The sequence below is a fragment of the Zea mays genome, chromosome 7 (assembly GCF_902167145.1).
Source record: "Zea mays cultivar B73 chromosome 7, Zm-B73-REFERENCE-NAM-5.0, whole genome shotgun sequence".
Classification (NCBI taxonomy): domain Eukaryota; kingdom Viridiplantae; phylum Streptophyta; class Magnoliopsida; order Poales; family Poaceae; genus Zea; species Zea mays.
The window spans coordinates 147234776-147252327 of NC_050102.1; the positions used below are offsets into that span (position 1 = coordinate 147234776).

Sequence of the window (17552 nt, forward strand, 5' to 3'; positions counted from 1 at the left end):
AAGTACGCGTAAGCGGCAAGGCCGACCGAGCCGAGGGACTCCTACGCCTCCGGATACGGATACCTCACTCATCACCTTCCGCGAGAAGCAACTCTCACCCGCACAAACATCCCTGTTACCGACGAAAAAGTCCAGATGCTCGGAATAAGAGGAAAAGAGACGCAGCTTTACAAGCGCGGTGAGGGTGTGTTTTCTGGCCTCAGCGGCCGCAGAAGGCGCACGCTACAAGACAATCTGATCCTGCAGGCTCGGGTCTTCACGCTGAAGGGGGCCGTAGCACCCTCGGCATCGACGACGTCTTCAGCAAGGTCCGACCCAGCCTCGGACGGCGACGCGATCCGAGGACTTCTCCGGGAATCCGGCCCGAGCAGGCGGCTCAGCCGGTTACCCCTGGGGCCTCGATCGACCATTTTCCAAGGGCGCCAGCCCGACCCGAGTCCTCGGCTGATCGACTCCGGCGTCGGCTCCGCTGACGGACAACCCGGCTAGGCTCCGGCCAACCAGGTTCCCATTTTCGAGCCAACTCTGCCTCTGTTCGTACTGATATCGCTACCCCCGGCCTCGGCTCATCGAAGAGCGGCCGAGGGGTCTCTTTAACTAAGCTGGAGGAGCCTCAGACAACAAGGCCGATCGAGCCGAGGGATTCCTACGCCTCCGGGATACGGATACCTCACTCGTCACCTTGACACGGGGCGACTCATGCTTGGTGAAGCGATTCAGATAATCAACAGGCGAGACTTAGTGCTCGAAAATAAGGAAAAAACATGGCTCCGCGCCGAAATTACATACATGTTTAGGCCTCGACAGCCGCAATGAACAAAAACACTGGCAATCGAAATGCCATTACAAACGGAACTCCGGTTCCCCCTCCGCAGGAACGAACAACCCCACTCCGAGGGGGGAGGCCTGCGGAGCAACGGAAGGCCGACGAACGGCGCGCCGTCACCTGCTCCAGCAGCGGCGACGACGACGACTTCTGCTCCGGGGGGGCGAACAGCGGCAACGCTGACCTCAGGGTGGATGCCGCTGCCAGGAGGCCCCCGCCCGTGCCAAAACTCGTGAGGCAAGGACGGGCAGAAGGCCGTAGAGTTGGAGGTCAGTCCGGCCAGCCCTGGCTATCTCGCCGGCAGAAGAACCTCTTCAAGCTGCCGTGGCGGATGCCAGCACCGCGAGCGGCTCCAAAGCCACTCGCGCCCGAGAGCCAGGCACGCTGCAGCTGCTAGGGCCACGGACAACACCCGCACCTCCTCCCGTCACTAAGTGAAGGAGCGGGCCGCCGCCCACGCAGGGGCCGACCCCAACTCGGCACTCTCCCCTCCCCAGCCTTGGTGATGAAAATCCTTGAGGCTGAGGGAGGGGCAGAGGCCGCAGCCCGGCTCGCTTTCCCCCACCATCAAGCCGGATGTCGCCATCCCGGGTGACCACCGGTGGAGGGGTGCGGCCGGGCTGCGTGATGAAAATCCTTGAAGCCGAACGATGGCTGAAAGGTACCAACTCCCACGGAGTTGCGTTCCTCCAACGAGGAGGCGGAAAGACGGCGGATACCCCCCATCCGGGGGCTTGGAAGATGGAAAGACACGACGCATGAGGGAGGAAGAAGACATGGTTGCCTTCCGAAAGGGGTCACCCTCCTTTTAAAGGCAACTCTCCCCACGTGCGCCCCCAAACGCCACGGGCTGAGTCTTCTCCAACACGCTCCAAGGCCCTCCCCTGTGACTCGGGGGCTGGGTCCCGCATGTCATGCAAACCGGCTCAGAGCAGAAGAAGCCAAACCGCCGCGCGTGGTGCGCACAACCGCCCAGCGGTTACAAGCGACCCCCCACTTTTGCCCAGACCAACGGGCGAAAGGGATGGGCAGCCATGCAGGCGGCATGCAACCGCGCCAGGTGGACGCGCTTCTCCGACTTCTGACACGCCAACCTGGAGGCCCAAGCCCACGCGTCATGCAACCAGCGCGCCAGTTGCTGCGTGCAAGCAACCGCACCGCCACTTATGCCACCGTCGCGCCTCTTCGGTTGCGGAGCCTATGCCGCGACTCGAGGCGACCCAGCGCACGACCCAGCGGCGCCAACCTGGCGCGACGGTCAATGCGGTCGAAAGTGGGCCGGCAGTAATGACGGTGGCAGGCAGGCGGGAGCAGCAGTCACGTCGTCAGCCAGGCTCACGTCCCGGGACAGCGAGAGAGCCTCCTCCCACGGCGCGAAGACGGTGCGCCCGTGATCCGTTCCTCGAACGGCTCGCGCACGCGCAACGGCCGCCCCGCCAACCACTCGCCCCGTCGCATTAACTCCGTGGCGGGACAGGCGGCGCTTCCGGCAGGAGAAGCGGACGACGCTTCGCCTTCGCCGTAATAACCGCGCCAAAAAAGGTACGCCACGTCGTTCGATTTCGTATCCTTTTCCTTTTTTCCTCTTTCTCTATCTCTTGCAATAGGGACCGGGAAAGGGGGATACCCCGAAAAGGATCCTTCTCTGTGAAGGAACCGGGCTCCGAGCCCCCCCCCCTACTGATCAGAGGTTCGAAGGCTGGCCCTCCGAAGGGTTCAACAGTCGCCTCAGATCGTGTGGGCCCGACACCCACTACTGGTCAGGGGTTCGAAGGCTGGCCCCCCGAAGGGCTCCATGGCCGCCTCAGGCTACTCGGGCTCCGCGCCCATTACTGATCAGAGGTTCGAAGGCTGGCCCCCGAAGGGTTCACAGTCGCCTCAGACGTCGAGCAAGGGATGACCAGGGGTACATTCGATACATAACCAAGGCTCGGGCTGCGCTCCCGAGGTACCCTAGGACATTTCCGAGACCAGCGGGAGCGATCTTGTAACGGAATCCCATCGGAGGGAGGCATCGAGCCCTCGGACCCCGTCGCCAGGGGACCAGGTCCGGCAGATCACCCGCAGGTACTTTTGGGCGTGCCTCTGGGCCCCTAGCCGACCCCCAACGAACGGGGCACGGACGTCCACTCGGATTACCCGCTTGCAGCTCACCGGAGACACCATGTTCGGTGCCCATCGAGGGTAACATGGCGCACTCCCCCCCTCCTCCTTGCGGAAAGGCGACGTAGGGGCGTATGCAAAAAGTCGAGTCTGTCCCTGATCGTCCTCTCGCCCTGTGCGGAGGCTCGGGGGCTGCTCTCGCAAACCCGGCTCCGGCCGAACCGTTGACAGCGTCAACATACCAGCCCGAGAACTTGGGCCCCGACCGTGCACCCGAGCTACGGCCAGTTCGCATGAGGGAACAACCAGACCGGCCGAAGCGTTACGCAAGGCATTAAGACCTCGAAGGAGTGAAACCACTCCTCCGAGGCCTCGGGGGCTACACCCGGCGGGTGCGCTCGCGCGCACCCACCGGAATAAAATGCAATCGAGGAAGGCTGGTCCCCTTGCAAAAAAGTGCGACGAAAGCCTCCAAGCGAGTGCTAACACTCCCTTCGAGGCTCGGGGGCTACTGTTGGGGACCATAATTAGGGGTACCCTCAAGACGCCTAATTCTCAGCTGGTAACCCCCATCAGCATAAAGCTGCAGAGGCCTGATGGGTGCGATTAAGTCAGGGATCAGTCCATACGAGTGACTCGATCACGCTTCACCCGAGCCTAGCCTCGGACTCGGGCAGTCGACCTCGAGGGACTTCCGTCTCGCCCGAGGCCCCCCTTTTAACGGCGGACACATCTCCGGCTCGCCCGAGGCCTTGGCTTCGCTAAGAAGCAACCCTGACTAAATCGCCGCACCGACTGACCAAGTTGCAGGAGCATTTAACGCAAAGGTGGCCTGACACCTCTATCCTGACGTGCGCCCCCCGGCAGAGCCAAAGTGACCGCCGTCACTCCGCCGCTCCACTGACCGGTCTGACAGAAGGACAGCGCCGCCTGCGCCACTCCGACTACAGTGCCACTCGACAGAGTGAGTCTGACAGGCAGTCAGGCCTCGCCAGGGGCGCCATAGGGAACTCCGCTCCGCCCGACCCCAGGGCTCGGACTCGGGCTAAGACCCGGAAGACGGCGAACTCCGCTCCGCCCGACCCCAGGGCTCGGACTCGGGCTAAGACCCGGAAGACGGCGAACTCCGCTCCGCCCGACCCAGGGCTCAGACTCGGGCTAAGACCCGGAAGACGGCGAACTCCGCTTCGCCCGACCCCAGGGCTCGGACTCGGGCTAAGACCCGGAAGACGGCGAACTCCGCCTCGCCCGACCCTAGGGCTCGGACTCGGGCTCGGCCCCGGAAGACGACGAACTCCGCCTCGCCCGACCCCAGGGCTCGGACTCCGCCCTGGCCTCTGCCGAACGACTTCCGCCTCGCCCGACCCAGGGGCTCGGGCTCGGCCTCGGCAACGGAAGACAGATTCGACCCCAGCTTCGGAGGAGCCCCCACGTCGCCCGGCCTCGGGCGCGGGCCCGCCACGTCAACAGGGAGCGCCATCATCACTCTACCCCGAGCCGACTCGGGCCGCAGAGAACAAGACCGGTGTCCCATCTGACCAGCTCCGCCAGATAGGCAATGATGGCGCCTCCCAAGCTCTATGACGGCGGCGGCTCTCAGCTCCCTTACGGAAGCAGGGGGACGTCAGCAAAGACTCGACCGCTCCGGCAGCTGTCCCTCCGCCAAGCTCCGTTGCTCCTCCGACAGCCACGACATCACACCAGCAGGGTGCCAAGATCTCTCCGGCTGCCACATTGGCATGTACTTAGGGCGCTAGCTCTCTCCCCGCTAGACACGTAGCACCCTGCTACACCCCCATTGTACACCTGGATCCTCTCCTTACGCCTATAAAAGGAAGGACCAGGGCCTTCTCAGAGAAAGTTGGCCGCGCGGGACCGAGGACGGGACAGGCGCTCTCTTGGGGCCGCTCGCTTCCCTCACCCGCGTGGACGCTTGTAACCCCCCTACTGCAAGCGCACCCGACCTGGGCGCGGGACGAACACGAAGGCCGTGGGACTTCCACCTCTCTCACGCCCGTCTCCGGCCACCTCGCCTCTCCCCCCTTCGCGCTCGCCCACGCGCTCGACCCATCTGGGCTGGGGCACGCAGCACACTCACTCGTCGGCTTAGGGACCCCCCGGTCTCGAAACGCCGACAAGTCCCACATTGTCTGGTGAGAGTGGAAAAGCATGGTTTATATGGTTGAGGGTGCAACCCCCTATAAGGCTAGCTTTTTAGGGGAGTGTTGGCCCAAGAGACCTAAAGCCCGCTGCTATACGTGCGGGCGCGTGTGTCGCGGCTCGACAGCCTGGGTGGCCGCGCCGTGTGTGCGGGCGGCCCCGACGGACACGCCGTGTGTTGGCGGTCCGGTTCCAACAGTTATAAGTTGTAGAAAGTAAAATGTTCAAGAAATGAGACTTAGACTAGTTGGATTGACAACACATATGTTTGTCTAAGTACTAGAAATTTCCTCAAAGAAAGCCAAAATGATTTGAAGAAAGTTTGAAGAAAAGAGGAAAAATCAGTTTGCTGAAAAGGGGGCACCGGAATGTCCGGTGTGCACCAGACTGTTCGGTGGGTGTGCCCAGAGTTTATGCAGAGAAGCCAGCCAGCACAAGCAAGAGAACACCAGATTGTCTGGTGTTCATCGAATTGTTCGGTGGCATTTATAGCGGTGACCAACGAACTCAGCAATTTCGAGTTTTCGACGTGCGAGAACATCGGACTGTCCGATGTGCACCGATCAGACTGACGACATCAACAACGGTAACCTGCTAACACAGGACTGTCGCCTGACGGGCTAGAACGATAACCTAACAGCACACCGGACATACACTATAGAGTGTCGTTGTGCACAGGACAAACACGATTCACTGTCCAGCGCACCACCCGACAGACAACTTTTGACCATTTACTCCAATGGTTATTTGAGTGGTCGGGGGCTATAAATACCCCCAACTAGCACATTGATGAAAAAAGAGCCACACCAAAGTGATATACATCAAGTGAAATAACTCCCAACCTTCCAAAGCCATACAAACACAGATTTGATCGTTTCGAGTGATTAGAAGTTTAGTGCTTGTGCTCTCAAGTGTTGTATTCTCTTATGCTCTTGATTTGTATTTTCACTCTCGCTCTCACCCCCATTCTCCTTGTTGTAAAGCGGGGAAGAGACTTTGAATACTTCGTGTGGAGATCCTTGCGGGATTTAGTGTCCATGTGATAGTGAAGCAAACTCAACCGGTCTCCGTGACCGTTTAACAGAGGGAAAGGTTGAAAAAGACCTGACCTCCGTGGACTTCTCAACAGGGACGTACATCCTTCGGGATGGAACCTTGGAAAACAAATCATCATGTCTTTGTGTTGATCACAATCTTTGTGGTTTGCTTCTTCCCTCTCCCTTGTCTAGTTTCGTTGCTTGAAATCGTTTCGAGCTGGCTCCCAAAGTAATCTGCATTAGATTGAGCAACTCTTTGCAAGAACTCTCTTCCGCACTCTGATTTCATTATCACTCACTCTAACGTTAACCTCCGGTGAAGATTGTGTTCAAAGTTTATACTTTACAGGTTTCACCTATTCACCCCTTCTAGGCGACTTTCACCCTCCTCAAGAAATCCTTCAACCTGGGAGTTCTTGAACTCCGTCGCATTATCGCTCCTATTTTTTTGATTTTCAACCCGAACTCATTTTGAGCCCGTAAGGAACCACCCGAACTCAACACAATAGAAAGCCACACGCAACACAACGCTCTCACATAGTATCACCTCTTTAGCTGAAGGGGACGAGCGATAGAGCTAGTTATAAGAAAAGAGGACACACTTCTTTTCAACTCATACATTTCTCGGTCTTTGGACTAAGATAAAGTGTACTATTTGTTTTTAGAAAAGTTTAATATCTAATATGTAGACCATATGCTCATTTTTATATTAAATTTATTTTTATGAGTATCAAATATGATTGTATGATATGGCACTCTACGGACATTGTAGTAGCTTAATATAATACAAGATCCTTATAAAAAGAACTAATGAACAAATGAATAAAGGAATAGTGTTCGGTTTGGGTGATCCATTCAACGATTATTTTCTCCAAAGATTATCCAATTTTGGCACGAACTAATGACGTGTTTGGTTTGTAGAGTCAACTTATGTTTCGTAAGGTGATGTATCATAAGTTCATCCCATAATTTTTTATGGAATCAAATCATTCCTCATATATATACTAATTATTAGCTTATCATAAATGGGGTGGTGATGGATCAACTCATTCTATTCCGCAAACTAAATAAAAAATAGGAGTGAAAAGAAGATGGGCCAGAGTTGAATCCATACCATTTTGAGCAAATTTGGCACACATGACAGTCCGATGAACCAGCTCCTATCCTGCTGCAAATTTTTCAGCAATTCCACCTTTCTATCGTGGGCATAACTTTTAGCTCCGAAGTCCGATTTGATAATCTTAGACTTTTTGGAAAGCTTATAAAATTCTCTACATCTCAGAGTTAAAGCCATGTCAGTTTGAGTAGATTTTATATTGTGAAACACTTACAATTCAGTCAGCCCTTCCTCTCAACTTTGTCAACTTCACTTTGTTTTTGTGGCTTTGCATTCCACTTCTACTTATTGATGTGTTGGACTTTTAGCATGTATAAAGTGTCTTTAATATGACTTTGTACTGTCTTCTATGGATCTTATGATGTCTTCTTTGAGGTGTTGCATCCTCAGAGCCTCAGTCAAATCCACTTTGCATCCTGTCAACTACAACACACAAACACTTGAGAAACATTAGTCCACAAGATTATGTTGATCATCAAACACCAAAATCACCTAGCCAAATGGGCCGGAGTCCATTTTCCTTACAATGTGGAGTCACCTTATGCTTCGTATCATGAGTTCATCCCATAAATTTTTTGGTGGAATCAACTCATTACTCATATATATTCTAATTATTAGCTTATCATAAATGGGGTGGTGATCGATCAACTCATTATATTCCGCAAACCAAATAAAAAATAAGGAGTGAAAAGAAGATAAACCACCTCAACCCTTCCACAAAACACCCATATTTTAGCACACCATCGCAGCTGCCATTACCTTAGAAAAACAATTGCGCAGTTTTGCTATCCTCAAACCCCAATTGCAGAAGTCAAGAGCTGTTCTCTTCATCCTCCTCCAAAAGAGAAAAGAGAAAGTGAAAAAAAGGGGAAGAAAACGGCCAGAGCGCAGAGGCCCAGCTGGATCGGCACGAGCGGCCCGCGCGCTAACCCCACACACGGCAACGGGGCAGCCCAGCACCAGAGTCCAGACAGAAGTCGCCCCGAGGCCCGCAAGTTGCCAAGGCCACTCCCAGGCGCGGCGGCCGGCGCAAGTCTGAACTTCCCCGCCCTTGAATTCGACCTCCGCCACGACCGACGGCCCGAACGGCCGAACCCGACCGACGCCGGCGGGAGAGGCAGAAACGGAGAGAAAGAGATGGGAGTGGGGGGCAGCTTCTGGGACCTGCTGAAGCCCTACGCGCGGCACGAGGGCGCGGGGTACCTACGCGGGCGCCGCGTCGCCGTCGACCTCTCATTCTGGGTCGTCTCCCACAGCACCGCCATCCTGGCGCGCTTGCCGCGGGCGCGGCGCCCGCACCTCCGGACCACCTTCTTTCGCACCCTCTCCCTCTTCGCCAAGGTCCGGAGTCATGTCCCCCTGCTTTCCCACCTCTCCCCTCCCTCCGCCTCCTTCGCTCGGTTCTCGACTTCTCGTCCTCCCCACTTAAACCGTCTCTGACTTCCGCCCGTTTCTTGATCTCACCGAGTGTGTAGTGTCCTGACCTGCGCTTGGGCGATTCTGCATTCTGCAGTTGCTGCCTTTTGCTTTCCAAGATTTAATCTTGCTGGGGCTAATTACTGCATTGTTCGATTTTTTTTTGTTCCCGGATTCACCCGTTTCCGTTGGATTGTGTCTGCGATTCCTGCAGATGGGCGTGTTCCCTGTGTTCGTGGTGGACGGCGAGCCGTCACCGCTCAAGTCGCAGGCGAGGGCGGCGCGCTTCTTCCGAGGCTCCGGGATGGACCTGGCCGCGTTCCCGAGCACAGAGGCGGAGTCCAGTGTGACCGCTGCACCGGTCAAAAGGAGGAATGCTGCATTCACGCGATGCGTTGAGGAGTGCGTGGTAAGTTCCCGTGTCTTGGCAATGCTGGGATCCTTCGTACAACTTAGGGTTTAATTAGGATCTGCGTTGTTTAACTGTTCATCACGAGATTGAATGGTTCACAACCACTGTATTCCTCATCCAACACCACAATATCTTTTCGAGTAAAGTGCACTTCCGTCCTTAAGCTTGTGGTGCTGTGTGCACGTTTCATAAACTTTTAAAGTATGTCTGTTCGGGTTTATGTTAGGTCCGAAATGGATCAAAATAGATCCGATAACGTCTTTTCCTTCTTCTTGCTCGGTTTCTCATCTGATCCGTACATCAAAACTACAGCAATGAGGTGTGTGGCCGCACGCTTGCTTGTGGCAACTGGCAACCATGCTTGCAAGGACATGTGCCACCCAGGGCCTTGTGGGGAGTGTGAGCTCATGCCGAGGAAGATCAGTACATGTCATTGCAGCAAGACCAGGCTGCAGGAGAGGAGAGGAGGGCGAGCTGCTTGGACGCAATTCATGCAAGAAGCCTGATCTGCCCTCTGGAGACTGGACTGGTGTTGCTAGCGCGGCGCGGTTCCGAGCTCAGTGATGCCTCGGCTGGCCGCCGGTGTGGCCAGGAAGGTCGGCCATAATGACCACCACGTGCTCTTGGGACCCTGCGTCCCTGCCGATGGCCTGACTACGCCGAACGCCAAGACCTTCTCCACGACAGCGACGCCACCTGCAGCTTCTCTGGACGAGCTGGCCTGCTGGTCGCGGCCAGTAGGAGCAGGCCAGGATGAGGAGCACCAAGCTTATGAGCCCCAGCATCACCGCCGCCCCCCACCGAATAGGTACAGCACTGGCGACTACCACGGGGACTGCGCCGCCGTCCCGTTCGCCCTGGAGCCGCCATGGGCACGTGTTTGGAATGCAAGCAAGTGACATGTGGGGAGAAGGAAGAAAAAGACCTGCTATCGGATCTGTTTTAATCTGTTTTGGATGTAAGAGAGACCCAAACATAGATTATGGATTTAATAGACATATTTTAAAAGTTTATGGACCGGAATGACACAATTCCACAGGTTTAAGGACCGGAAGTGCACTTTACTCTATCTTTTCACTAGCCTCTTGCTACTTAAGCATGTGTTTGGTTGGACATACAAGGAGAGATGGAAGGGGGCGGCCACATTTTCTATAGTGTTTGGATGAGAGTCACGCGGGGGCGGGGTGAACACCGGAGCATTTTTTGGTGGCGGCGTTGTCCCAAAAAATCGAGGGTTGGTGTCGTCCCCACCTCATCCTATTTTGACCTCAAAGCAAACACATCATAAATGGTCAGCAACAATGCTCTGTATATGCAGATGATACCTGTTCATGTAAATATATGCACTGTTTTAAATGTTGGTTAATACTCTAATTTTTAGGAACTGCTTGAATATCTTGGCATGCCTGTACTGAGGGCAAAAGGTGAAGCAGAAGCCCTTTGCGCCCAGCTGAATAATGAAGGTCATGTAGGTGCTTGCATCACTGCAGACAGTGATGCTTTCCTCTTCGGGGCTAAGACTGTCGTAAAGGTCCTCAGATCAAATTGCAAGGTAAGGGCTCCACTGTAGTTCTATGTTCACAGCAGGTGTTTTTTATTATTTTCCATGTGCAATAGTATCAAGACTATCAACTTTTCTTCAGGAACCTTTTGAGTGCTACCACATAGCAGATATTGAGTCTGGTCTTGGACTAAAGAGGAAGCAATTGGTGGCCATGGCGCTTCTTATTGGCAGTGACCATGATTTGCATGGGGTGCCTGGTTTTGGCCTGGAGACTGCACTTCGTTTTGTGCAGCTATTTGATGAAGATGAAATTTTAGATAAGTATGTGCTGTACTTTTTTTTTGGCATAATTCCTCCCATGGTGCATCCATGGAGCTACTCATCTTATTTATACTTCTCCAGGTTGCATGAAATTGGTAAAGGGGTGTATCCGTTCCTCAAAGGATTTGACAATCCACATATTGATGATCTCCCATCATCGTCCAAGAAAAGCCCAATTAAATCGCCGCACTGCTCACATTGTGGTCACCCGGGCAGCAAGAAAAATCATATCAAGGATGGGTGCAATTATTGCTTGGTGGATTCATTAGAGAACTGCGTGGAAAGACCAGCTGGATTCAAATGTGAATGTCCTAGTTGTGACGAGGTTGGATCTCATTTAGTTATCCAAATCCTGTTGATTCCGATGCCTTACAGTATTTTCACCTTCTCTTTTACCGTCGAATGGTTTAGGATGAATAATTATTGCTATATTAACTGTACCTTTGCTATGGCTGTTAGGCACGTGATCTAAACGAACAAAGACGGCATGAAAATTGGCAAATCAAGGTCTGCAAAAGAATAGCTGCTGAGACAAATTTTCCTAACGAGGAGATCATTAAATTGTATCTAAGCGATAACAATCTGGTTGAAGGTAACAAAAAGAAGTATGGTCCAACACATTAGAGAACAACATTATGCTTATTTAAGTGCTTATTGAGTCGTAGTTTTTTTCTTTGGTCAAGGTTCCAAATTAGCATTTGTTTATAGTAAAAATCTAAATTTTTAACCTGTTTGCAGAAAAGGGTGTTCCCTTGCTTAGTTGGAGTAAGCCTGATGTTGAAGCTTTGGTTGACTTATTAAGTTATAAGCAGAATTGGGAACCATCTTATATTCGCCAAAGGATGCTTCCTATGTTATCAACCATATATTTAAGAGAGGTGGCATCTTCTTCGTCTACACCATTGCCTCTTTGTGATCAGTATGAGTTTGATTCAATTGAGCGGACTAAAATAAGGCACGGTCACCCTTATTACTTGGTGAAATGGAAGAGAGCTACCCGTGGTATGAATTCTAATATGCCTAGCAAGAAGCCAGTAACGGAGGGAGAAACAAGTAGCGAGGTAGTGGTGTTGGATGACGATGACAATGAGGATACAGTGGTTTGCGAGTCTCCAGAGTTATTAGATGAACCTGATGTTCCACAAGTGCTTATGGATGATGGCTGTTGCTTTCTATTGACTGATGAAGACATTCAACTTGTTGGTGCTGCTTTTCCTAAGGAAACAGCAAGGTTTCAGGAAGAACAGGTGTGCATTGGTTGCTTTCTTGCTATGATAGTTTGAAATATGCATGACTCTTAGTCACTTACTGGACAACTTTAAGACTCTTCGTGCTAGCAATATTTTCTCGCGAAGAAGTCTGCATTTAGTTTATCATAAAACGTAGAACCAAGTTTCAGTTCAATCATTGTGCATTTAATTTTGTAGATGATTATACCACCTGACAAAATATCTTATATTATATCGCTGGATTAATTGTCATTTTTGTGTGTTATGTTGTGTTTCATCGTTTATCTGTGGCTGTTTTTTTATCTCTCGAACTTATCTGTGGCTGTTTAGTTGAAGAACCATCCACTGCAATGATTTTTGTTCACTCCAACTAACACATCTGCATAACTGTTGCAGAGGCTGAAAGAAGCAAGATCAAGATCGCGGAAATCCAAAACGAGCTTAGCAGACAGTGGGTGCGAGACACCTAAAGGTCCGAGACCTAGTGGGGTGCAGCTTAGCATCACAGAGTTCTACCGCTCGAAGAAAGGGCAGGACATGGAATCTGGGAAGAAGAAGCAGGCGGGAGAGGGGCACGCTGCTGCGAGGGATGGCTCGAGAAAATCCTCTGACAGGGACCTCAACAACAAGAGCCTGCCGAAGTCCGTTCGCCGCCGCCTCCTCTTCGATTGCTGAGGACTAGCCTGGCCTTCTGGTGAGCACTGTAATCTTGCTGTGCCACTGTTGTAAATGACCTAGAGAACGCCTTAACCTATTAGCCGGTGTAGGTATCCGCGGCTCATTTTGTACAGGGAACAGAGCATCATCTCTGTCAAGAGGAAAAATGGAGCAGGTCTTAGTTCAGAACGATTATCTGAACCTCATCTTTGTATTGGTTTTAAGTGCTTTTCGTGGAACTCACTTTCAATTCTAGAGGAATGGGTCGCGTGCCGCTGCTAGAGTAATCATTCTGAACTAAAAAAAAAGCTTTTTTTTGGTTTTATGTCTGCTTTTATGCCTGGACAATAGCTGACAGACTTGATGCTGTCATGTTACATTATGCGGTAGTACTACTCCAGATATTAGAGTGCTGAATGTAATTATAGTTTCATGGACCCGTTGGCTCAACCTTGTCCTTCGCTGCGGCATCATCTGGCGGCCATGGCAATTATGAGCACTCAGATGAAGCTTGTGCAGTGATGTCTGATGATAACATTAACATATAGGCAGCAGATCTATCTGTTGTTCGTGTGTGGTGGTCAGGTGGTGTGTGAGACGTCCTCTTGGGCTCTTGGCAAACTGCAATGGCCCACCGCTGGTCTTTTGCAGCCTTGGCCGGCACAGCATTACCTCGATCTCGAGCATTATGCAATTACGGTAAGCTGACTGAAATCATCAGCTCGTTAGCTGTAGGCCAACTGCCCAGTGTACAAGAAGGGAATGTTATTAGCACCGCCAACTCCCTGTTTCAACAGTTTCCGAGATGGATTTCATCTCAAACTTCTCATGGGTTATCATAGGTTTCTCTAACACTAGTTTTCACCATTGTACACAATTGTACATTACCACCTTACACTAGACTTATCTAGGTCAAGCTACCCATACATACCCCCTTTATAATACATTAATACGGTTAAAAGGAAAAATAAAGATCCTATCGCTAATCGATTAATTCCTTGTCCTTAACCTCTTCTTGCTCACCTTTAAAAATCGATGATTGCTCCCCATTAATAGGGGCATGAATACCAAATATGCCCAATCAATCTCTTATTGTGACCTAACTCAATTTTGCCTCTCTAAACTAAAACCCAACTAGGGTCCTAGATGTTTCCATGGCCAGTTTGACTAAATCTATGTGGTTTACGGGTGACCAAGACTATATTACCATGGTCTTGGTCAGACCTTCATTTTCCATGATAATAGCTAGTTATGTTGCCTTCTTATGAGGCTTGCTGGAATCTATGAGCATAGTTATAGTTATGTACTTGCTATTTATGTCGTTGGCTTCTGCTTCTGACTGAGTTGCACACGCATCATGCAAGGAAATCTTATGCATTAAGGCATACGCCAATCTATAAAACACCATAATAACTAGCATAGTTGTACATGGCATCTCATACTACTTGATAATGGTTGCATACAGCATGTTGAAAATGCACACACATACTACTACTACTTGTGGAGCACTATCCTCTTGTGCACTTGGCCTTGCAGGCAGGAGGAGAAACAAAGCGCACCCCCTCTTGTGGAGGCGCCTAGCTAGGATTGACAGGGCCTGTTTGTTTCAGCTTCCGTCAGTTTCTGGCCACCAAAAGTTGTTGTGAACTGCCAAACGCTCAGTTTTTCAGTCAGCTTCTATAAAATTCTTTGGGGGCAAAAACCATTCAAAATCAACATAAACACATAATCGGTTGAGTCGTTGTAATAGTAAAAATCTGTCATTTTCTAGATCCTTAGCCCTATGAACAACTTTATCTTCCTCCACACGTAATCGTAATGATACTCAGATTCTCCTCACGGCCAGATTTTCAGAAAAGCTGGTCAGAAAAAAACTGAACCAAACAGGCTCATAGATTGCTGGAGCATGTACTTACCACAAAGGGGCAAGTCAAGATAAGGATCATTGTTGCCTGCTAGCTTTTGGGCTGCATCTAGAACGGCGTGAGATAAGATAGATCCGGTGAAGCGAAGCGAGTCTCTCTTGACCCTTGAACGCAAGTAGTAGTAGTAGTAGCTTGTCTCCTCGCTGCACGTCACTGCATGCGTTGGGGATATATGGAGACTGGAAGTCAGCTAATCCTTGGTAGTACTGTACATCAAGTTGATTAGATCGATCTTACTCTTTGACTTTGAGCTGTAGTGGTACTGGTCTCTTGTTTTTTTTTTCCTCCGGTCACACGTGCGCGTCCGTACGACCTGTATGACGGACGGTTGTTGATGGGGGTAACAAGACCACCACGACCCGGAACGGTAGGCCGGCGAAACAGGACAAATCTCGCCTTTTTTTAGCAAGCCTTCTGGATCGCTCACTGCGACGACCGGACAGCTGCGTGAAAAGCTACCTCTACCGGTTGCTCGTTTCTTGGACCTCCAGAGATTCTAGAGCCATTCGTTTGAATCAGGGTGTGAGGGTCTTTCTTTTGAGGCATGTGTTGCTTTCTTGTTCCCTTTTTTATGGAATGAAATGAAGTGGAAGTAGCACCTGAGTTGCCAAGGGGGATTGGTAAGTTAATTCGCTACAAATCAATTTGGATTTTGGTACAAGGTACAAGGTACAAGTACACTACAGTACAGATGAGTTGGTGGAGCTTATTGCTGCTATAGCTTGCTAGTAGCTCCAGAGCGCGACGTCAGCTCCGGAGTCGCAGCAGTCACCATGATCCCAGGCGGCGGGCGGTGGCGGTGGCGGCGGCTCCACGAGCAGCCCTTCCGCGAGGCTGGCATAGTACAAGTCCAAGTCCATGTCCCCGAACCAGTCGGGCTCGAACACGGCGCCGTCCAACGCCACCGTCTCACTGGCCTCCACAGGCACGCGCTCAATCGCCGGCGCCGGCTTCGTCGCCGAGGAGGAGGAGGAGGGAGGAGACGTGCCCGAGGTCGCTTCGTCGGCGGCTGCCGCCCCGAAGCGGCGTCTCTGGAACTCCGCGACGGCCTCGAGCGCGGCCCGGCGGGCGCCGTCCAGGCCGCCCGAGAGCGCGGGCGGGGGCGGCACGGCGAGCAGCCACGCGGAGTCGGGGAAGTTGAGGCAGGCCGCGCCGCGGCCCAGGGCGAGCATCGCGGCGTCGTGCGCGCGCGCCGCCGCCTCGGCGCCGAGGTAGGTGCCGAGCCACAGCCGCGCGCCGCGCCGCCCGGGGACGCGCACCTCGCACACCCACCGCCCCGCGGCGCCCCGCCGCCGCACGCCGCGGAACACCGGGTGCCGCGTCTCCCGGAACTTGGTGCGCCCCGCGGGGCGCTTCTTGGGACCAGAGCAGCAGAGCGGCTTGTCCTGCTCGGACGAGGACGACGCCGAGGTGGAGGACGAGGAGGCCGCGTGCTGGAGCTGGAGCTGGTGCCGGCCCATGTCCATGGCTGCCGCTGATCGCTGCTGGTGGTGGCTGCTTGCTTGAGCTTGCTGGTGGGAGTGGAGGTGGGTTCCTTTGTCTCGGGATTGAGCTGAGTCTGAGTGCTGGTGCTGGCTGCTGTGAAGCGTGTGGTTGATGCGTAGTATTTATAGGTATGCCCTGCGATGTTGGTGTTCACACGCGGAGAAGCCATGGTGACGAACGGCGGTTGGGCGGCTGGCCGCGGCAAAGGAAACAGCTGGTGCCAGTAGATTCTTTCGGAGGGAAGCCTGGGTGCTAATAAAATATGTTTTGGCCGTGTGGGGGCTAGCTGGGCAAAATATGCAGGTGCAGGTGCAGCTCGCTGCTTGACATTGACAGTGGTTTTTGTAGTGCACTGCAGTGGAGGACATGGGCCCACCTGCTCCCAGGCGCACTCTGGACGCTGGAGGAAACAAAGCAGACACTGAGGCTATCCGCAATCGCTACCTCTAAATTTTTCCCCCTATATCACTTTTTCCCTATATGTTTCCCTCTATTTTTTCATCTTCCGCAGCGGTTCCCTCTAAATACTCCACCTATATCACACTACAACTATAAAATATCATTATTTAACCATATTTATTTTCTATTACCATTTTTCTTTAACTATTAAATACCAACCAACACTAAACTTAAGTCAAGGGGTGCTACAGTCCACCCCTGGATCTAGCGGACGGCTGCGTTTGGCGCTAAAACTGTTTCACGTAGAGATGATTTTAGCGTCAGCCGCTGCACCTCAAGAGCTACTCTATACATGCACTGTATAAGGGGAGAGGGAGGCTCGCCGCAAGCGCTCCTGAGACTGACTTCAGCGGTTCCCTCTAAATTTCTCCCCCTATATCTCACTCACGTGCCACGTCAGCGTTCTCTCTCCCCCTATATCTCCACGCTCTACAGCGGTTCCCCCTATATCAAACCTCTATACCCCACTACACCAATATTATATACTTTTATTATCAACTAACTCAACTACCATCCAATATTAGTTTTATTTTTATTTATTTTATGCACAGTACGCGGCCGTAACTTGGTCCATAATTAATTAGCAAACTTCGTGATTAGTATTAAAACTTCACAATTAATCCTCATGTCAGGTATGTATGACCAACCTATTTAATACTAAAATAAGACATGACAGTGCCTGTGTTCAGAGATCATGTCAATGGTAAGCAGTTAATTCCTGGTGGCATAGTGCTACACTAACATTGGTGACTGCTCTATTAGAAGTGAGCATTCCACAGTTAAATCCTGGTTCCATAGTGCTATCGGTATTACCTGACACATATGGATGGGCATTTGGTCTTTCAACACATGCACAGATGTCAAACATAATAGAATTGTCTCCTGTGATAAATAGTATCGA

The 17552-nt window shown here is 52.0% G+C and overlaps 2 protein-coding genes across 2 annotated transcripts; one reads left to right on the top strand and one right to left on the bottom strand.

The window, feature by feature from the left end:
- Nucleotides 1–8238: 8238 nt before the first annotated feature.
- Nucleotides 8239–13067, top strand: LOC100383402 (Flap endonuclease GEN-like 1). The gene is made up of 8 exons (NM_001176057.1): nucleotides 8239–8584; nucleotides 8874–9068; nucleotides 10453–10623; nucleotides 10715–10896; nucleotides 10978–11221; nucleotides 11356–11488; nucleotides 11635–12143; nucleotides 12522–13067. Exons 1-8 carry the CDS (start codon nucleotides 8381–8383, stop codon nucleotides 12798–12800), a joined length of 1917 nt encoding a protein of 638 aa, NP_001169528.1. The 5' UTR covers nucleotides 8239–8380; the 3' UTR covers nucleotides 12801–13067.
- Nucleotides 13068–15326: 2259 nt separating this feature from the next.
- Nucleotides 15327–16246, bottom strand: LOC100272507 (uncharacterized). The gene has a single exon (NM_001146976.1). The coding sequence runs from the start codon at nucleotides 16171–16173 to the stop codon at nucleotides 15433–15435; it is 741 nt and encodes a 246-aa protein (NP_001140448.1). The 5' UTR covers nucleotides 16174–16246; the 3' UTR covers nucleotides 15327–15432.
- Nucleotides 16247–17552: the final 1306 nt, after the last annotated feature.